The 20,730-nt window shown below is 50.7% G+C and overlaps 9 protein-coding genes across 9 annotated transcripts; 5 read left to right on the top strand and 4 right to left on the bottom strand.

The window, feature by feature from the left end:
* Positions 1–547: 547 nt before the first annotated feature.
* On the top strand, positions 548–1,900 carry VFPPC_00171 (glucanase B; the record flags this gene model as incomplete). The annotated part of the gene is made up of 1 exon (XM_018280250.1): positions 548–1,900. The coding sequence occupies one exon, from the start codon at positions 548–550 to the stop codon at positions 1,898–1,900; it is 1,353 nt and encodes a 450-aa protein (XP_018148205.1).
* Positions 1,901–2,839: 939 nt separating this feature from the next.
* Positions 2,840–3,551, bottom strand: VFPPC_00170 (hypothetical protein; the record flags this gene model as incomplete). Its single annotated transcript, XM_018280249.1, has 3 exons — positions 2,840–3,007; positions 3,061–3,453; positions 3,504–3,551. The coding sequence occupies 3 exons, from the start codon at positions 3,549–3,551 to the stop codon at positions 2,840–2,842; spliced, it is 609 nt and encodes a 202-aa protein (XP_018148204.1).
* Positions 3,552–4,494: 943 nt separating this feature from the next.
* Positions 4,495–5,249, top strand: VFPPC_00169 (hypothetical protein; the record flags this gene model as incomplete). Its single annotated transcript, XM_018280248.1, has 3 exons — positions 4,495–4,548; positions 4,606–5,037; positions 5,088–5,249. 3 exons carry the CDS (start codon positions 4,495–4,497, stop codon positions 5,247–5,249), a joined length of 648 nt encoding a protein of 215 aa, XP_018148203.1.
* Positions 5,250–6,137: 888 nt separating this feature from the next.
* On the top strand, positions 6,138–6,512 carry VFPPC_00168 (hypothetical protein; the record flags this gene model as incomplete). The annotated part of the gene is made up of 1 exon (XM_018280247.1): positions 6,138–6,512. One exon carries the CDS (start codon positions 6,138–6,140, stop codon positions 6,510–6,512), a length of 375 nt encoding a protein of 124 aa, XP_018148202.1.
* A 4,502-nt stretch (positions 6,513–11,014) lies between these two features.
* On the bottom strand, positions 11,015–11,470 carry VFPPC_17427 (hypothetical protein; the record flags this gene model as incomplete). The annotated part of the gene is made up of 2 exons (XM_022429137.1): positions 11,015–11,172; positions 11,245–11,470. The coding sequence occupies 2 exons, from the start codon at positions 11,468–11,470 to the stop codon at positions 11,015–11,017; spliced, it is 384 nt and encodes a 127-aa protein (XP_022285846.1).
* A 1,141-nt stretch (positions 11,471–12,611) lies between these two features.
* On the top strand, positions 12,612–13,265 carry VFPPC_12706 (hypothetical protein; the record flags this gene model as incomplete). Its single annotated transcript, XM_018290483.1, has 2 exons — positions 12,612–12,645; positions 12,691–13,265. The coding sequence occupies 2 exons, from the start codon at positions 12,612–12,614 to the stop codon at positions 13,263–13,265; spliced, it is 609 nt and encodes a 202-aa protein (XP_018148199.1).
* A 756-nt stretch (positions 13,266–14,021) lies between these two features.
* VFPPC_00163 (reg SU protein) lies at positions 14,022–15,235 on the bottom strand (the record flags this gene model as incomplete). The annotated part of the gene is made up of 2 exons (XM_018280244.1): positions 14,022–14,723; positions 14,780–15,235. 2 exons carry the CDS (start codon positions 15,233–15,235, stop codon positions 14,022–14,024), a joined length of 1,158 nt encoding a protein of 385 aa, XP_018148198.1.
* Positions 15,236–15,718: 483 nt separating this feature from the next.
* On the top strand, positions 15,719–15,898 carry VFPPC_00162 (hypothetical protein; the record flags this gene model as incomplete). The annotated part of the gene is made up of 1 exon (XM_022428165.1): positions 15,719–15,898. The coding sequence occupies one exon, from the start codon at positions 15,719–15,721 to the stop codon at positions 15,896–15,898; it is 180 nt and encodes a 59-aa protein (XP_022284657.1).
* Positions 15,899–18,841: 2,943 nt separating this feature from the next.
* Positions 18,842–20,348, bottom strand: VFPPC_00161 (cAMP-dependent protein kinase regulatory subunit; the record flags this gene model as incomplete). The annotated part of the gene is made up of 4 exons (XM_018280242.1): positions 18,842–19,548; positions 19,605–19,710; positions 19,766–20,055; positions 20,117–20,348. The coding sequence occupies 4 exons, from the start codon at positions 20,346–20,348 to the stop codon at positions 18,842–18,844; spliced, it is 1,335 nt and encodes a 444-aa protein (XP_018148196.1).
* Positions 20,349–20,730: the final 382 nt, after the last annotated feature.

The raw sequence follows: 20,730 nt of genomic DNA, 5'->3' as shown, positions 1-20,730 counted from the left end.
CCTCCTGCCAAGTCCTAACCCATGCAGATTTCTAGTCCCGTCTTTCGTCCAAGTCCAAGGCTCCCAGATTGACCGAAGGTGGCCCGTAGAGAATAGCACCGAGGGCGGCTAAATTCTGTACTGTAGATAGCCCCCATCAAAACGCAAAATGACTCTTAAATATCGCAAAACTTGGCGTGAAAGAACGCAATGCGCCGTGTATTACCAATACCAGGTTTTGTAGGTATCCGTTTTGGCATAGACCGTATGATACAACGTTTCCTGACCCAACCACCGGTGTCTTCTCGGCTGGTTGGCAACGACAACTTCCATTTTGACTGTTAGTTGCAATGCCATGGTGATATGCCTGGCACTGCCGAAACTCCCCACGGGGAAGTCATACTTGGTGAGCAATTAAGAGCTGCTTTGGGAACTATATAACTCGTGATAACCTTCATGAAGTTAGACAAATCCCCCGCCAGGTTATACTATTCACTCCAAGATTATACTCACTATATTCTCTTCCTGATATTCAATATTTCGTCTTCCTGGTCCTTATACTTTCAACATGCGGCTCTGTCTGTTAGTGGCCGCCATTGCTGGCGTGGCTACAGCTCTCCCTTCCCTCACCACCGCCTCCAAGAAAGGCGGCTTCACCATCGCCAAACCCGGCACCATCAAAGACGTAAAGGTCACAAAGGACAACACCCTAAACGGCACTTACCACGGCCCTACAACAACGAGAATCAATCGAAAGATTACTTCGCGTGCCCTCCCCGGCCATCTCCCCTTACAATTTGTCAACAACTTCAGCGGTAACCAAGTCAATGCATACATCCAAGGCCTGGATTCAGACAACCGCATCGTCTTCGTGCTCGGAGACGGCTCCCTGGTATATCCCAGCTCTGGAGGCTCTGCGGTTCCCGTCCCAATCAGCCAGAATCTTGCTGTCCCGCTGCCCGCCAAGGGAAGCACATTCAAAATGACGCTGCCCATAACCCTCAGCTCTGCTCGGATCTACTTTGCGGAAGGCAAACTGAGCTTCTTCATGGTCAAGACGCCCAACGGCGACGGTCTGGTTCAGCCATCCGTGTCTAATACACAAGACCCGAGCTCAGGTCTCAACTGGGGCTTCGTTGAAATGACTTACACCACTGCGCTGGCACTCTACGCAAACATCAGCTACGTCGACTTTGTGGGCATGATTCTCAGCATGGCCATGTCCGTCAAGGATGGGAGCGGCACCCAAATCACCCGTGGCCTTTCCAGCGGCGCGGTCAGCCAGATCTGCAATGGTTTGCTAGACCAGACCAACAGAGAAGGATACCCATGGAGCAGCAGCTGCGTCGCGAGCTCATCTGGCGCTTTGCTTCGCGTCTTATCTCCAGGACAGTATTCCGTCGTCAATCCGAGCGGCTTTGCCAACTATTGGAATGCGTATGCAGACCAAGTATGGAGTCACTATGCCTCAACACCATTGACTATCAATACGCAGACTGGCGCAGGGAATGTCAAATGTCGCGTCTCAGGGGCAACCATGAACTGTGACGGTGATAATCGCGGCTATGCGAAGCCCAATGCCGGAGACATCTGGGGCTGCAACAGCGGACCTTTCGGCATCCAGGCTGGTGATAATAGTGTTCATTATGCTGTTGTTCCTAGACTCTGCGCCGCCTTTGTCCGCTCGACGTTGTTGCTTGCGGGAGGTAACACGCAGCCTAGCCTGGATTCATCGCATTACTATACCGTCAACCCTACAAATCACTATAGTCGACTTGTGCACAAGAATGAGGTGGATGGAAAGGGGTATGCCTTCCCGTACGACGATGTCAACCCTGATGGGAATGAGAATGCTTCTGGGACTGTTGCGTCCGGTAGCCCTGATACCTTGACGATTTATGTTGGTGCTCCGCCTCCGTAGTGGAAGCTTGAGTTTCTTGGTTTTTCATCTGTATATAGTTTCGAGATTTAAAAATTGCCATAGGTAGGGCAGTGTTGGTAGCGATGTGTCAAATGGAAGCGGTTTTGTCTAGATTAACTTGCTCTGATAATCGGACTGCCCGTCAACACTTTTCTCAGACGTCTCTCCAAGGGAGTAACAAATGGCCACGGCCAGGTGCGGGGTGCGTTGTCTTTTGTGCCTGCTATTAGATATCGAAGTACTGGTCATTTTTTTGACCAGAGATCCAAAGTAATCTGAAATCATCGTCCCTGAACCAGGTCCTTGAAGCTTGTCATTCCCCCGCCTTTCCAAGGGTTGAGTTAGGATAGCTGTCGCATGCAAGCTTTAATTTTGTTGACCATCTGCACTCATAGGAAATATGATCAAGATGTCAAACCACTGTGGTGCATGATAGGAATTTTGGCTATAAAAAATTCATTTATCAAATCAGCACACTTGCTGAGGCAGGTTCCAATTATCCCGATACATACAGTTGGTAGGCATTGCCAACAGCTAAGCGTAGCCATGTGATTTTTGATTAGTTCCGCTAGGTGAGTCTTTTAAATCAGCTCTTCGAGTAGTTTAATTCAATTGCCAAGACTTCATGCAACAAATACAAGTGTTTACCAAGGTTTAGATGACCACAACAGCGTGGAGAAATGGGTTCCAGTAGCATATAATTCTAGCTCAACTACATGTACATCATCATTCTTTATGAAAGTAGTAAATCCATCAGGTCTGCTGGACTCGGAAATACTTTTAAAAGCGAGCATATTCTTCAAGAAAGATATTCAGAATAATTGAACTACAAAACCATGTGCAGCACTCTCTTGCCAAGCAACTCAGACTTCTGTCGTCGAAACCTTCTCAACCGTTTCTGAGCTACAAAAAACTTAGTATCTAAAACGAAACTACGGCTTAGCACCAGTCCTTCCTAACAATAACATTCCAACCATCCTTGTGAAATGCCTGCCCCGAAGTGAAGTGGTAGAACGGGTTCCCCATCGGTCGGTTGCAGCTAGACACAATCTTTGCTGCCCCGTTGGCAATGCTAGTAAACGAGTCCAAAGTCTTGGAAGCATGGTTCTTGAAACACATCCAGTTAGCAAGGGCTCGGAAATCCCAAGAGATACACTTACATCGTTGCACCACCAAATAGCCGAGTCGTACGAGCAGCTTACTCGGCCACAGTTTCCTGGACCGGGACCATTCGTAGGCTGACCCTTGACGCCCTTGAGATATTTCACTCCCTCGTTGATCCATTTGCTGACCGTGGCTACCCATCGTCCAAAGCACTTGACATCGAAGTCGTTGGGCTGTGCGGCACGCTTGTCATGCTCATCTCCGCCATCAGCGGTCGCATCATTCAAGTTATAGTCTTTGGAAAAATTGGGGTTGATTTTGTGAAGCTGCGCAACGGCCTGCTCAATGGTGCCGTTAATTTGAACAGTTGGACCACCGGGCTTGGTCTCAATCTCCCACTGAATGTCTACAATACCGTAGCCAGGGATGGGAGCATTGAGAACTCTGGCCTTAAAGGAGAGTTAGGCTGGGTAAATTGTACGTGGTGGGTATAACTTACTGCACTTGTAGCCAAGAGCAAGGAAAGAGTGGCGAAAATTCCTCTCATTTTGAGTGATGCAAAATGGTAATAGATAGATGGGTGTGAAGTAGGAATATAGAATTGATAGCTATGGTTTGAGTTTAAACACAAATTCAAGGAAAGAAGAAGGGCTAAATATATGAAAATGAGCAATGATCAAATGATTGAAACAAGGCTTACACCGAGAAGCCAGATACTCTTTCGGCATGCCGCGCCTGGTGCCATGTGCAATGCGGCAATGAACCAACCAACAGTAAGACACCTACTACAAATGCAACTAGCGTTTAGCAATAGTACGCCGTGCCGCACAAAGAAACATCATCTCTGGCGCCAAATCGAGAATACGCCTTCATCGTATCGCCGATACGCCTCACGGCTGATTCCGCCCCCATCAGGATCGGCCCCCTGGCTCGTCCCGTTGCCGTTTCTGTACTCATACAGGGTCCAGAACGATAAAACAAGCAATATGTAAGCTGACTGTGTTGATGGGCAGATGACTACATGCAGGTATGTGCCGAACAGCCAGCTCAACTCCAAATTAGTATCGCGAGAATGAAAAAAGTCCTGTCACAAGAACTCAAATACAAGGCTGCGTTCCGTGCGAAGCTAGTCGTATTGGGAAAGTCTGAGAAAATGCCCAACACGTTGTGCCCATTTTGAGGCTTACTGCGTATTGCGGCTTACTAGCGACGATCAGAATGGCCCGACGATCGTCATCCTAAGCGCGGCTTGCAGAAATCAGGAACAGAAAAATCAATAGCCATAAGCAGCCACCGAATAATCTGATACGGAAGTCTGAAATTGGAAGAAATTCGGAAGTTTGCCGCGAGATAATCAGCTGTTGGCGGTTGAGTATATGTATAGAGCTGAATATCTCTTGTGGTCTTTTTCTTTTCAAAAGCTCAGCACTTCAGCAAACTTACAGAATTTACCAATCTTGAAATACTTTTCATCATCTAGTCTCGCAAAGATGAGACTCAACACTCCTGTCACTGCTCTCCTGATGGGCCTCTTCGCCTCAAAGGTATGATTATACTGTGATCAGCTTCGGACCACACTGCTAAGAAACTCTTCACAACAGGGACTATGCGCAGAGTCGCCTATCCAAGGCTACTCAATCGTTGATTTGGAATGGGAAGTTGAGGTTTCGCCTGGCGGCCCAATGCAGACCTTTACCGGTCCCATTGAAAAGGTCGTGTCTGAACTTGTCAAAATCAATCCAACCTACCTGCAGGACTACAAGATCCCCAACGCAACTGAAGCTCGAATGAATCGAGCTAACAATCCTCGCTCTGTTGATGGCTTCGAACAGAGGTCTAGCCTCGAGGCAAGGGACAAGTTTGGTTTCACCCCTTCGTGCACCCATCGCTGGACACCATGCGACGCTTGGATCATCAGCGACGGCGTCATTTATCTTAGAGGAGTGAAGGGTAAGCCCAAGAATGGTCCTGGCCCAGGTAACTGTGGACGCGTTAGCTGCTCCTACAACTCGGCGATCTACTGGTGCAATGATGTACGTTCCTTTCTGTCACTTCATGTTTCGAGGGAAACTAACAGGAGTAGAACCGCTCGCCGAAAGAGCTCAACTCATTCCACGATATTGCTGATGGTGCTGACTCCGTTCTGCTTAAATGTTCTTATGGCTCTTTGCTTCAGCGACGGACTGGTGGACAGGCATTCCATCCGGATAAGTGGAATGTTATTGTTAGGGGTGACAACTGCTAAGTTAAGCGGAGGCTGAAAGGCATATAGCGAAGGAAGATACAAATTAGTACTGTTATTAGAACAGGCTAAATGTTCCTATGTTTGGGGTTTATGTTGTCATGTATACACTAACTCAATGAAGATGATACGCCGAGTCCCGTGTACGATGTTGCCAGTGGCTCCTTAGATACTTGAGTCGTGAAATATAGAGTACTAGTTGAGAACATGAGGCTCAGCCCTCTAATTCCATCGCTGCAATAGACTGCAGCTTAGAAGTGAATACATTCATCAAGAAGAAACACTTGCAAAACGAGAATTCTATTATGCTCGTAATGAATGCATCTGGTAGCATGTTGGTTGTGTGTGAGAAGCCGTTAGATGGAGATGTCAACCATAAGACGCTAGGGATGTGATACTCGCATGGGTAAGTCTCTGCACAAATTGTTGCAAATCATGATAGCTTAGCAAGTGAGCCTGCTTTGTTGTCTACAAGCTACCCCGTCGAACAAACAACTTGTGGGACGGCAAGATGTAACGCCGTGTTCAGTCTTCATGTCTTCTCGATACCTCAATGGGGTTTATTCACACGGTCTTTTGAATATAATATGTTTAAAAACAGATACTGGTTGATTCTTGTATTTAGCAACAACGTGACTACTGACTATTCCGCAAGAACCCGCCATTCAGCCTCAAGCAAACGCCAAGAATCACACTGCAATATAATTCTCCTTCCATTTCCAACCACCCAACTCATATTTCCTGCTCTTTCGCAAGTATTGGCTGTCTCTTTGTCAGTTGCGGGTTCTTTCAACACCTCAGCACGAGCCTCGTGGCGTCAATTTGCCAACTTCCCCTCTGACATTGATGAACAAGAAATCATCTCGGAGTTCAACCTCTTGCCGTCTCATCATGGCAAGTCCCATCCCAAACGATGCCACGGAATTCCCCGAGACAGACAGGCTCTTCCTCGAACCACACCTACCGCCTAAAGATGGCTCATCTCACCCAGCCCTGCCATTCACCACCCTAACCTTTGCCACCTCGCTGGATTCATCCCTCACGCTCTCCCCGGGAACACCCACTGCCATCTCTGGACCTCAGCCCGAAGCAATGACACTTTATCTTCGATCTCGCCACGACGGAATTCTAATTGGCGTTGGCACCGCCGTCGCGGACGACCCGAGCCTGAACTGCCACATTGTCGGTGTCGGTGGCTCGGGAGCGATGGGCTCGACGGCCAGCCAAGGCCAATTGTTGTTGATCCCACTGCCCGATGGGACTTGACAGAAGATTCAAAGTTGTTCAAGCTGTGTCGGAAAGGTCGCGGACGTGCACCGTGAATTGTCACTCTGGAGGAGCCACCTGCTGAGAAACAAGCCATCTTGGAGAAATATGGAGGAAAATACATCACTACGGAAACCACAACAGAATCTAGCCAGCATCAGCTCGACTGGTATAGTTTGTTAGTCAAACTCAAGGACAATGGCCTCAGGAGCGTCATAATGATCAACTCTTTGCTTTCGCCAAAGTACTAGCCATACATTGACATGTTCATCGTTACCATAGCACCAACATGGCTCCGCCAGGGAGGAGTGGTTGTGTCGCCTGAGAGACGCTTCGATGATGCTGAGAGCGCTGTTCCAGCTGTGAGACTGGCTGACGCGAAATGGTACCCGTTTGGTGAAGACCGTTGTTTTTTGTGGGCGGATCAAGGCAATGGGACAATAGGAAGTGACTAGACATATTCTGTAGGTGCTATGAGAATGCGTATGTCGTATTGTTATGTGGCTGTTCATTGCACATAGCGGCCTCTTACACTGCCTCTAATCTTGGCGGCATTCGTAACCTACAGTGGGGGAAAAAGTATCTAAACAAGGCCAAGGTATTGCATACCGCGTTGTGTGTTAAAATATATTGAGATGTGTGAGTGTATACTTGGATATGGGCAAATACATTTTACCACAACTGTAGATTTGCCTTCGACTTGGTCTCAATACTTGAGGAGCATGCTACGTGGATATAATTGCTTGGGTATGACTTTTGAGCAACCTGAATAGAAGGAATAGTAAAGATCCCTCACTATGCAGTCCGTATTCCTGTGGTTAGCAAAACATGAAACGGAGACTTACCTATAGCTATGCCGAGCCATTGCCGACTACCGCCTCACAGCCATTGGCATCATGTCTTCATTCATTCGGGCACGCGAAGCCAAAGTACAAGCACGATACTCGCCGCTAAACGCGGTGTCTTTAGCAACGAGTGGCCGGACCAGATTGCCAGCATAGACTAAGAAATACTTGTAGCATAAATGATCATCAAGTTGTAGCCAAGGTCAAACCTGCATGACCCGCGGTAGCCAGCGACATTTACATTTAGGCAGTTTGGAATACGGGTAGATCGACGATGAGTGACGGATGATCTGCTCAACATAGTCGTCTTGAAGTGATGGCCCTTCTGGTCTAGATGCACAGTAAAAAACAGCCAGCTTGCTTTGTTGGCAACTGCATGGTGCTGTCATGTGGCTCTGATCGTGACTGTGACTTTTGGTGAAGATGGCAATTTTTAATGCTAACTGACAAGTGTCCCAAACACCAAGCGGGTCTGTTTATCCATCGTCATTATCGTAGGCATCAGCCTCGTTTTCGCCATTTGGTCGATGCGTTGCAGTCGCATTGGAACGGCGAGCGCTGACGTCGTTTGATCGCCAGCCTGCAGGGCCCATGAGAAAGTAATCATGTGGTCTCAAGCTCCTTTGTTGAGAACCTGGGTCCATTGGTTGCGGATCTCAAAGAAGCTTGGCAGACCCTTTGACATGAAAGTCCAGTCCCAGGCACGACCATGCCATCCAGAGTCTATGAACTCGCGATGGCTCGGAGGCATTGCGTGAGGATACAGTATTGGTGAGTCACAGATAGCTCTCCTCAATTCCGTGTACTGGTGACTTGTACAACATTGTGCAGCACACTCAAGCGTGGAGCTTGCGGGAAGTCCTGAGGCTCCGTAATGGATCTGCAATAAAGTCCCCTACTCTGCGACGCGCCTCTTCCGAAGTCGAGATCTGTCGCCGTCGGCGACATCGGACAACGGGGCAGTTGCAGTCGGATAACGACTTGATTGATGCACACATCTCGCAGAACACGGCACCTGAAGGGCCGATATCGTGGTTAATTGTCCTCCGCCTTCTGGCTCAAGATTGCGACAAAAGGTACCGGCTTGTTTGGCCGATTGACGGAGTCCGTTTCAATCTGTGTTCCAGTCCGCTGGATTGCTTCTGCATCGTCCGGCTCCGCCGCTCTCAGCGTCGCTTGGCTGAACCGACCAGGACGCCAGTGGTGGCAACAAAGCAACCTCAACAAAAATAGAGAGTGACATGGCTAGAAATCCGGCGAATTGTCCGCCATGGTGTGCTCCTTCATCCCAAGCCTAGATGAGATCCAGGATCCAGACCACCACAAATTGAGGCAGAGCAACCAGACCGCACAAGGTGGTTTGGGTGGTCAGGAATGCTAACCGGACTCCGTTTTAGCGCCAAATCGAGCGCCACTAAAGGCACTTTGGCAGTCGAACAGCCAACTTTAGAATCTGAGCGAAAAGTGAGACGAGAGACCCGCGACACAACAGAACAGTCTGGTCCATCCCATTTCGGGGAGACAGACCCATATTGAGAGATCCTGGTACTGTGTCAATTGACGCTTGCGTACCCCATACTTGCGCTACCCCGCAATCGAGCGTGCGCCTCGTGGACGTGCCGGGTACCGGCTACCTCTCAAACTATCATGTCATTTCTCTCCATACTTCTACCTTCAGTTGGTGGCCAGCTTGAGCTTTGTCAATTCGAAGAAGCGTCGTCCACCGAGAGACCCGGTAGCACCTTGCTACCGGGCCGTAACACGCGTTGCTGGTGCTTCTTGTTGTTTCGATTGTTATCTGTACCGTACGAATTGGCTGCGTGTCATTTCATCGATCAAGTGAGAGACTCAAAGACGGAACTGTCGCCAACAGGGGAACCAGACGGGGGCAACTCAGGTGAGCTGTTGCCGCAAACAGTGGTGCTTGTCCGTGACGCAACATTGTCAAGGGTCCTGGCCCCTGAGCCAATGGGACATTGTGCGTGCGCTGGCGCAATCGTGATGGTCTCTGGTAAGTCAATTGAGCCAAGTAATTGAATATACGAAATGCCACTGCCTGTGCATGAGAAATTGGGTAAGCGGTGATGGCGATGGCGATGCGATGGCGAAGCATCCCCAGCCATGACGAAAGAGAGGGGCGTTTTCCATGTTCAATGTTGTCAAAGGGCTCACTCAATGAGCTGCCTGGTATGCGCAAAGCTTCTGGCGGCTTCTTGCGTCTTGGTCACGCGATGGCCTACTCCATTGCTCCATTGCTGAATCCACCAGACCCCCAACGCCCACTTGTCCACTATCCATCCGCGGCCCAGCCATCAAATGCCAGCCCGCTTTCGCTTCCTGCCTCCGGAAAGCCGACTACGGCATCCGTAGAGTCAGTCACCAAATCTCGGCTTGGTGAGGAAGGCACGAATGGGCTTCATGCTGCCTGAAATTGGACAGATTCTTTCTTTTTGGACGAGGTGCAAATGAAGGCAATGCCAGGCAGGGAAATAGCACCCCCCACGTGCCATTAAACCCTTGTCCGTTTCTCCCGCCTTCGCAGCTGCCAGCAGTCTGGCACTTTCGATCTGATGCAATTGTGCACAAGTAAGCTCAAGTACAGGTAGTAGGCTCCCGGTGTTCCATTCTTTAGCGTGTCTGGTGTCTGCGTGAACATTCAAACAACATTGAAAGCCTAGTGCTTGGAGGTATTGTCTGTACAGTACTAGGCGGCACCGACAGGTCAATACATTGGGTATCCTAATGACAGCATCCATGTGTTCTACAACTTGAGTACCCCGTTCTTGCCGCCAGATGGACTAAACACTGAATGCAATAGCACCACGGCAGGAGCATCCGCACCAACACCCCGGTCTGCCTGGATCGCCCCAACCATCTTTGGCTTCCGCTGCTGCCTCTGTGATTCGATTATCTGCCCAGGTGGTCACCAAACTGACCAGACCAGACTGGTCTCGCACGCACCATTCGCCATCCGTCACCCCATCGACCATTGCCCACCCCTCAAACTGCCTCAAATCGCTCGTCCCTCACCCCCTTGACCTTGACCTTTACCTTGACATTGCTCGTCAGTTCGCCCAGCCCAGACTGGATTGACTGTTTAATGACTCCCAAGTACTGATTGGTCCCCCACCTGCACTCGCGTGACTCTGTGATATAATAGTACAGCTTCCCTCTCCTCTCTCATCCCGAAAGCTTCCTGACTCTCTAATCTACACTCTTCATTCCTCATTCAATCCTGATTGTTCATCCACGCAAACAAATTCCCAAGCTCTCAAATACTTGACACTCCTCGACCATCACCCCAACAAGCTGTTGACGGCTCTATTATCACCTCTTGACATCTTCTCCCATCTGCACCCTTCCTCTGCCTCGCCTCATCGCCACTTCCTACATCAAGACCTGCCAACAACGGTACCTTATCTTAATCCATCCTAAAGCAGTTGATTACTGCTTGATTCTACCACACTACCCTTGTCGACTTACGTTACAAACATCAAGAGTGAGTGGCCCTTGAGGCTTACAGCCTCGCACATCATCATCCGCAGCCGGTGATTGTGTACACATGCATCGTCCTGAGAAACAGTCGTCAAATGAGCGGATCTGAGGGCATGATTCCCTCAATGATGACACGTTGAAATAGAAGACTAACAGCATTATTCAGTGACCCGCTCCCACAAGGCAAATGACCGTGACCACAAGGGCATTGCTGAAGGCACTGCAGCCCCCATGGAGTATCTGCCACGATACTTTGCCAAGAGTGGCTATGTTGATGTCGATCCCAAGAAGATCAAGAAGGACGGCAATGGTAGAGGTAACTGGTAAGTTGAGCACATGTTGTAGCTGGCTGGAGCATCCCGACTAACAGCACTACGCAGGGGAACCATCGCCGACGATGTCATGGACCATGACTTCAAGTTTACCAACGCCCGTCGTCGTTCCAACAGTAGCACAGCATCGCACCATATCAACGACTTCAAGACCAAGTTTGAAGTGATTGACACGGAGCCCGTGTTCGAGGAATCCGTCCACGGCCCTGCCAGTGAGGAGGATGACCTCTCCAAGACTGACTCGTCTGAGAGCGGCCGGTCCGCTTCTTAGATGAGCACATCTCATCTAGACCAGTCAGGCCCAGATAGTCGTTGCATATTACGAATTGGGGTTCCCGAAACACTTTGCAAGGTCGTTGTTTTCTCATGACGACGAAATGAAATGAAACCATTATATGAACATTTTGCTTTATAATAACTGAAATCGGACATTGGAGTTTGGAGGACGAAGGGATGTATTTGAAACGGAGTTTGACTATGGGAACCCCCTCTTCATGTTGTGGCTATTTGGGACCTTGACAAGCAGCCTGCTTGCTGCTCTTGACATCTGCCTAATGGGCAATGGATGCAATGTATTATCATATGACGTCTTTGCGACGCTGGTTAGGATTCTGAGAATGAAAGCAGATTCCGCCTTGTACTCGGTGCTGTCTTACCAAAACGTAATGTCGTACAATTCTGTGCCGTGATCAAGTCAGCCATGTACCAACACATCTTGGGACGTCTGTTTTGTATTTTGCTGGAAGAAGCAAGCAAACACGGCATACCTCGTCACGACAATGCTGCACAAATGTCATGACGATTGCCAAACCCCTCAGTATCCCATTTCCCCCTGAGATATGAGACTGATCGGGACCTGGGTCAACAGCAGGAAGGTCCATGCATACCAATTTGCTTCGCCTTGAGAAACGATGGTCTCACTGAGCGTCGAGGTGATTGGAGAGTACCCCGCTCTGCGCCACGAACTTCCGACTTTCAGGAGGTTGCTCAATTTGATGATATGAGGGGGGCTACATGCCGATCTGTAGGACAAACGGCAGCGGAGGGGGCCGACGAATGGCACTGTATGAACTTTGATGAGAGTGTACTCCTTAATTTTCATGCACTCGATTATTCTAATTCAGATAGCACTGTGCATTGCATGCCATCTTATAGAGCATGGAACAATCTCTGAATACAAGTTCTGTTGTGCAACTGCACGACCAAGTTGTCCAGGGTCCAACGTCACTCACTGCCTTCATCTCCACTGCTGCACAGTACGTCTTCTCCACTTTGCATCGAAGACGCATCGTGGTCTGTGCGTGTGGAGGTCCGCCAGCACGTCTGACTGGCCACCCAAACCAGCACGCATGATTGGGCGAACCTACCTCCAAGGCTACAGCTCGCAAGGCTAAGAAAATTCATCATAAACATCACCACCATTCACAATGTCCGTCCCAGCATACCACGAGTCCCTACCATGTAAGCATCCCTCTTCACCAACCTAACCAAACTAACAAAAAATAGATATCGACACCCTCTCACCAGAGGATCTCCTCGCCGCCCGGGCCCTCATAGCCGCCGAAACATCATCCTCCCCAAATACAAGCCCCCTCAAAACCACACCCAAATCACCATCCTTCACGCCCGCCCTACAAACCGAACTCCTTCGAATAGCATCCTCCACGCCCCTCACGCCCCTCGACACAAAGCGCTACGAGGCGCAAGACCTCCCCCCCACAAGCACAACCCAAGAAACAGCGCCCATCCTCAGCAAGGCATACACATCAGCGGCGTACCTGTCCTCGCGCCTCCAGAACCTCCAACTGCTAGAGAAGCACGGCGCAAACGCGTGGCTCCTCTCAAACTACCACCTCGAGGCGACGCTCAAGGAGATAGAGGCGGATTTGGCAGACACGAAGCGCCAGATTGACGAGGTGAATGCCGCGAGGCAGCGCAGGCAGGGGAACGTAAAGGGCGAGATGGTGGGGTTGGAGGACGCGTGGAGGAAGGGCGTGGGGAGGGTTTTGGAGACGGAGATTGCGGCGGAGGAGATGAGGGCTGCGATACGGGAGGAGTTGAGGAAGAGGGGGGGAGCTTAGGGCATAAATGTCCGTGGACGTGTGACTGGTATGGAATGATATATGGAGGAATAAACCCCGATGGAATTGCGGCGGTCGGGGTTGTTGGGCTTTGAATCTTGGCTTGGTTAGGTTCCTGAATGGCGAGATAGCTGGGGAACTGGGGGTTACTTCCAGCATAAAGAGGGGGTTTGGCATTTGGTTTCAGCAAGCTACTAGACGAACAATGTTGCTGATGATGCCGACAATAAACAAGCATGCAACATGCTGGCGTTTTGATACACTTCAAAGAAATGCCTCTGCATCCAAGCGAGTCGCCTTATACAACACTAATCCTCTCCTGCCATTCGCAACTGTCCCTCCACATCAACACGTTAAAGCCTCTCATGCTTCTGCACATGGCACTCATCATCAATGCAGCTCAATGCACCTCTACAGAGAAACCTCACTTAGCACTCGCAATAATCCAAGTAATCATAATTTACTATCAAACAAGGTATCTGTTCATGTAGCCATGGCTCTTCTTTCCTTCGGGAAAACGAGGTTTGGGCCTGTGGTTCCTCTCCAAAACAGTAAAACGCCAATCCGACACGCGCATCTTCTCTCCCATTTTCCTCTTCCTCTTACCCAGCCCCAGCAGCACTATATCAAAGCACCGCCCTCTGCCTCATACTAGCTCGACCGGGCCCATTCTAGATATCTACAACTTAGGGACGGTACAGTTTCACTAACCAAATGCATCCAGCGGGTAGAGCTGATTCAAACTTGGAGCTCTGCCTATTCGCGATGCAGAGGGTCCATTTCTTCCACCCCAGTCGCAACACCTTGGTACCTGGTGCGGCGCAAGATTCCCTCCACTGGACCCAACAGTCTCTGGAAGGCGTTCTTGCCGAGCGTGGCCACCTTGACCTCGGTCGAAGCCATGATACTAGCAGCTCGAGGCTGGTCATTGAGCAGCGCCAACTCGCCGAAATAGTCTCCCTTCTTATAATGCAGCACTTTGTTGCTTTGATCGCCCTTGAATGCGTCGGCTTCACCGCTTTCCAGTAAGAAGAATGAGTGGCCTGGGTCGCCTTCCTGAATGATGACCTCGCCTTGAGCATATTTTCGTGTCTCAAGGGCGTCAGCAATCTTGGACCGCTCATACGGGGTTAGTGATGACAACAACGGAACCTCCTCCAAGAAGGTCTCGTACATTCGCCGCCTGGCAAACGTAGACTCCATGAGAATCCGACGGAATGTGATGCGGTCCAAGGCCCATAGGGTGCAGTTGGCTTCGACTGAAATGACTGTGGCAGCACGCGGGGCGTTGTACATGAGGGCGAGTTCACCAAACGAACCCCCGGCTTGGATGTTTCCAACATTATCACCCAGTCCGTCTGGTCCGGGTTGGATGCTTCCACTGGCGTTGACGTGGACATCAAATGAGCCCTTCTCTACGACATAGAAGAAGTCGCCAGCATCGCCCTGACTGATAACCTGTTCAATGTTAGTATACGATACTCGTAATGTCGCAACGGAGTTTTGGGACTCACCTTGATGCCCTTGGCAGGGATGGGCTTTTCAACCAATGCGCCGAGAATCTGAGCAGTTTGCTCTTCATCTAGATGGCTGAAAAGGAAATTGCCCTCAATGGCCTTCTTGAGACGCTCCAGCTGATCGGCAGTCTTGTCATGGAAAGGAGGCGACCAGTTGTCATAGCTATCGGCGCTAGGCTTCAGTGACTCAGCAGACACCGATGTGCGACGAGCAAAATTGTATTGGGGGGGATAGCTGTCCGGGTTTGGAGGACCTCGGACCGTTGGGGGTGTTTCTGAACTAGCATCGGCGCCAAAGGTTCCTGGGAAGTTCAGACCGGTGCCTGAATCAATCTGGGCTCTGCCGTTGTCGTTTTCGTCTTCTTCGGCCAAGCTGTGCATTACATTCTGCGACCGATCGTTGCCAAAGGGGTTTGCATTAGCCCCAAACGGGCTCGAAAAGGGAACCGACATGTTGGCTGGGTGTAGATTCTCCAAGCTGGTCTGAGCTTCTGAGGCAAAAGGATGGAAGTGTGGGCTCGATAAAGTTAGCGGTTCGGTGCGAATGTTGGTGGACTACGGTTTGATGGGAAAGTATCTGCCGACTGGCAAGAATGGGTAAACTATGACGGTCCCAGTTAGCTCTGCGCTTGTCTTTGGTGAGCATGAGAGAGGGAGCAGACGAGTTATTCAAACAGGAGTGTTGACGGAGGGGAGGTCGGTGTGAGGCAGTACCAGCATGAAGCACAGAAACGGCAATCAACTCACTTTTATCCCTTGTAACAGGTCGCAAGAGAGCCAACCGGTTGTCCAGCAGCTAGTTGTGCAAAGATCTGTATCATAGACATGCGTTAGTAGAGAAAATTGCCGATGTGGTAGTGGTTCTGGAGATGCGATAGCCGTGGTTGACGTCTCGGGTAATGCGGTGTTTGCTGTAAGCTTGTGAAGCTCATCTTAATGCAGAAGTACGCTGGAATAGTCATCATTGCGACAGTGTATGCCAGAATAGATGTTTCCAGTCGTCTTTCTAGCTGGAAAGAGCTCCAAATCAATCGACCGAGGCAAAAAGAGGTCACCGCGGTGGCTGCCGCATCACGGCCGAGAGCACCAACCGCGGCAATGCTGGAAACCAGATAAAAGACAGGACCGCCGTCTACTCACCTTGAAGGATTGAACCAGCCGTCGAGACGAGTAGACGTCACAATACGGCAACGGAAATAATTGCAAGCCAAGGTCCAAAAGGGTAGGGACGGCAGGGTAGGGGAGCTGGGCTGCTGGTGGAAAGCAGAGAAGAGAAGTGAAAGTGAAAGTTACAAGAGGAGGGGTCAACCAGTCGTTTGTCCAGTTCCACTTGGGGGCCTTGGGTGAACCGTGAACCCTGCGGCGGCCAGTGCGTTGCTGTGCAGGACCAGGCGATGCGACACTCAGTCGGATGAGATGGAATGGAGATGAAGATGGGGATGTGGATGTGAATGGAGAGGGGGAACTCTAGAAGCCCAGTCGAAAGCTTGTCGACGCAAGGAAGCGAGAAAGCCTTTGCCCGGAGACGACAGAGAGGTGGGAGGCTAGCTCGAAACAATGAGGTACCAGGCCGGCAGTTGTAGTTGATGCGCACATGCAACCCAAGGACAGTCCTCAAGATTGCAAAACCAACCAGCAAAGGCAAAAATGATGAAGGAATTAGAGAGATTGCAGGATAAAGAAAGAGTCAAGTTTGTCTGGATGGGGTACAGCAGGGAATTGTGACAGTGGAGTGGTCTAAATGCTCCGGAAAAGGCGCGCCACCAGCAACTGTGACGACGAGGGGTGGGTGGGATGATGCAGCTTGAGCTTTGGAGATGTTGGCTCGATGTGACAAGGAGCAACAAACCAGACCGGAGACACTCGACAAGATAAAACAAACAGGAACCCTGAGGAACAACACAAGAAAGTACTTAAGTAATGAGCAGGGCGGCAGAAGCACTTTTCGAAGGACCTGCACCAGTTGAGACACAAGGCAGGCGAGTGGGCAAAAGCGGGCAGGCAGGGGGGAGCTCCATGTCGCAAGAGCTGGCAAGAGCTGGCTGGGCTGGGCTGGGCTGGGCTGGGCTGGCCATGGAGGGGTCGGGGAAGGGACATGGAAGGAGGGGAGGCGAGGGGGGGACAAACATCTGGCAATCATTGATCTGGCGTCTGGGTGGCCAAGAGGCTCTCAGCGAAGCTTTCTAGAAATGCGCACGGACCACATGTCCCGCGTCTCCACTGCATTGAATGGCAGGAGGGGGCAAACTAGCAGGAGCTCCCTGGCTGCCCCAGCGAGTCAAATGAGACAGTGCCAGTCCAGCGGTCCAGCTGGAAGAGCATCAAGCTCCAGAACGGATCTGGAAGTCTGTCTCGATGTTCAGTCTGCACTAAGTCTTAGGTACGTCTGCAATCCACCCTCAGCACCGTACAGGGCTTGCGTCACACAAGCTGCGCATTGGCGTAGGCGGCGTCGACAATACTCAAGTACCTAGATCCATGTCCCATTCATCTGTTTGCTTCCGCCCACCGCCCACAGCTATCTATTTTCCGCCGATACTCAGCTACCATGCCCCGTGCTGTGCACGCATGCCATCGTGCCTCGCAGATATTCGATGACACCCCTTTTAATTGCCCTGACCCCGTTGTCCACAATAGATGCCGAGTAATTGTAATTGCCCTAGCGCAAGCCTGCAAGCCCTTTGCTACAGCCACTCTGGCGATGGCCAGGTCTGGTCCCGAGTCCCAAGTCCAAGTCCCCGCCAGAGCGACTCACCCACCACTAATATCTCGACATTACAGACGCGCCTATCCGCTACCGGCAAAGCCATCTGCACCTCATCACTGCCGACTTTGACCATTGCAGGGTGACGTCTGGTGGCAATAAAGAACAGGATATGCCACGGGACGTCGTATCATCTCAGAGGGACTACACTACGCTTCTGTGCTTGGCATTGGCTTCTGATCCCTTGGGAGTGTATATCAACGGAGTCCAACTTACCGACAGTGGAGAGTCTTGAATACCATGGTATTTAAACACTACCAATATCTCAAGGCAATGTGTTCGGACGCCCAACGCCTGATCTGTTCCAATATGGCATTGTGAGTACGTAGAGGTGTTCAAATATCCCCTGACTGTAGGTACTCAAGCGGATTATCTACGAGACAGGTACGGAATGCTAGGGGCAGGGCAGTCAAGATTTACACAGAGTCGACTATTTGCAACAAGAAGCCGATGAGGCCACCAAAATTATTCCTTAGGTACCTAGGTAGCTAGATTTACAAAACGCATTGACAAGTGCCACCCACAGCGTCAATAACATCATGGATTTCCGGCATCCACTAACCCTTAAGTCAGCCAAACTCACTCTCCTCTCAATACTACAGTGGGAGGCCACGAGTATTTGCCCATCCGGAGGCGACTGATCCATCCTTGGTGGGCAAACACTTATACCCAGACTGTACATTCCTCCCCAGAAACACAAGTCACACCACAACACGCATTCACCGCTCGTCAAATCCAACACCCTGCATTATACATCTAGCTAGCCCATACAGCCGCCCAGAAACCTCATGGGTATCGTTCCATACAAATACAAGCACAAGCGCACATCCAAGCACCGCCCCCTAAGCCAAAGCCAAAGCCTCACCATCACTGCTTTCCAGGCAAAACCCCATAACTACTAGACACCTTGATGCTCCACGACGCCAGAAAAAGGCTCCTCCATACCTGATACAAATAAAAGCCAAGCCAAGATATCAGCAAAACAGTACACCAAAGCAAAAAGTTTGGAGCCGAATGAAAACAAGATGCAGCGTGTGATCCGCCCGTGATGCGCCAAAGAGCAAAATACCAAAAAGAATCAGAAACAAGAGAAGAAAAAATGGCGATGCTGATGCCGGGGAAAACTTCTACAGCTCCTTCTTCCCGAAATACCACCATGATGGCTCAATGTTACAAACGCTAAACTTTTGTTCGTCTTTAATCCTGCGTTGCGGTGAAACCTCCTCCACCTTAAGTCTCGGTGTCGGCCGCGGGGTTGAGCCGTATTCGCTCGTTGCCATGAACGTGGAATCAGCCTATGATCCCACCGCGAGGCACGAGTCCAGCATCCCATCCAACATGTCCACGTCGGTGTTGTCTGCTCCGTCCCACCAGATTTCCTGATCTAGATCCATTGGGTCCGCGTGTCCGTTCATGAGGGCTTTCGGATCTTCGCCATCGTGAATTTCCTCGATAACAGGAGGCTCGCCGTTGATCCACGTGTAGTCGTCCCACTGTTCCAGCTCGCCTTCGCGATACCCGTAGATGACTTGCGTTGTCAGAATGGGGAACTGAGACATGCCCGAGTCTGCCATTTCAAGCGCCAGTCGCAAATCCGCCATGCCCAAGGGTCCTCGTTCAGTTGCGGCCTTCGCCTCAACCGGAAGAAGTCCGGATTTATCGCGCGTTACTTCCCCACGAATGGCTGCCTCTTCCTCTTGATGAAGTTGCTTTTTATACTTGTGTGTTTGAATCCATGTCGTGCCAACGCCGTAGCCCGCGTTGCCGGAATCGCCAGCACCATTGCTCCGTGTGCGGCTGAATATCTGGGTTAATACTTCCTTAATAAATGTCTCTGTTGCGATGGTTACAAGTTGCGGAGCCTCTGTTACGTGGCCACTGGGCAGCCCTGCTTCATAGCAGAAGGGCAACATGCGTCCAGTTATAACGCCAACATCCGGAAACTCCCCCGACTCGATAGCCAACGGTTGAGCGAATCGTTTTCGAATTTCCAAATCAAAGTCTGCCAACGGTTAGATCACCAAAGCAATGATGCTGCATAACGAGCATAGCACGTACTCATGTTGTTGATTCCAGTGGCGGTGCTTGGAACAGCCTCCGCAGTTGCTGATGATTTGCGGTGTGTGTCTGTAAATAGGTTTGATAAACTCTCCTGAGGATCATACTAAAGTGAGAGTCAGAACAATGCCAACATCAATCTCGCAACAGTCAATGCTCACATCATTATGGACAAGGTCCTTAATGCGCCTGCGGTCTCGGGGCGGCAATTGCATGACCTCTCCTTTCAATCTGCGTTCCGTAGCATCGCCGGTGACAGGCTTACTGCCAGCGCCGGGCATGGGCTTATCATTCGCGCTGACCCAAGGGGCCAGCCCAAGGTCGGGCATCTCTCGTGTCACATTGCCGAGTATGCCAGCGATGAGCTGGTTATGAAGATGATCCTTTTCGCCTGTGCTGTCTGCGAGGATGGGATCTATTCGCTCCGAGTATTCGGTTTGGCTCAGACGTCCTGCAAAGTATATCAGCAACATAGTTCCCCATCGCAACGTATCTCTATGATGATATCCTACCGGTTAAAAACTCGGCCGTCGACTCTTTATATATCAGCCATTGCTCTCCGCCAATGGCACCCTTGAGCACCGCGTACAGCGGCTCCAAGTCAATGCGGGCGGGAATTATCTGGCTAGTCTTCACAGGCTTCCCTGATCCCGGCGCAGTGATGGACAGAGTCTTATTCGATAGAGTCGGAGTCGATAGGCTGACCGCCGGACGGCTCAAGGCCGCGGGGTCGATATCGGGCATTGTGGAGGACGGGGGGGGGGGGGGGTTTGTGGAGGCTGGATCACGACCAACGCCTCACGGTCGCGTGCGGCGAGATGGCAACGCGCAGCGCAATAAAACGATCATGAGTTGCATCAATCGAATGCGGAGAGTTATGCGATCACGGCTCCAGAGTCACCTTGATGACCCGGGCATGGTGAGGTCGCGAAGTTGATGGCGGTTGACGGGGCGGTCGACGTTAGGGAGAGGTGCAGCGGATGGATTGAAGTCGAAATTTTGCCGAGAAGCAGGCACTGAGAGACGGCCGACGACGGCAGCATGTAGTGGGTACTTGGGGGCGGCATGGATCAAGCCTTGCGAGTGTGGTTCCCAGTACTTGGACGATTTCGTCTCCACATGCCAC

This window comes from Pochonia chlamydosporia, chromosome 1 (genome assembly GCF_001653235.2).
Source record: "Pochonia chlamydosporia 170 chromosome 1, whole genome shotgun sequence".
Lineage (NCBI taxonomy): Eukaryota > Fungi > Ascomycota > Sordariomycetes > Hypocreales > Clavicipitaceae > Pochonia > Pochonia chlamydosporia.
Note: the sequence above shows the minus strand (reverse complement) of the source record. Positions and strands in the feature narration are given on the sequence as shown.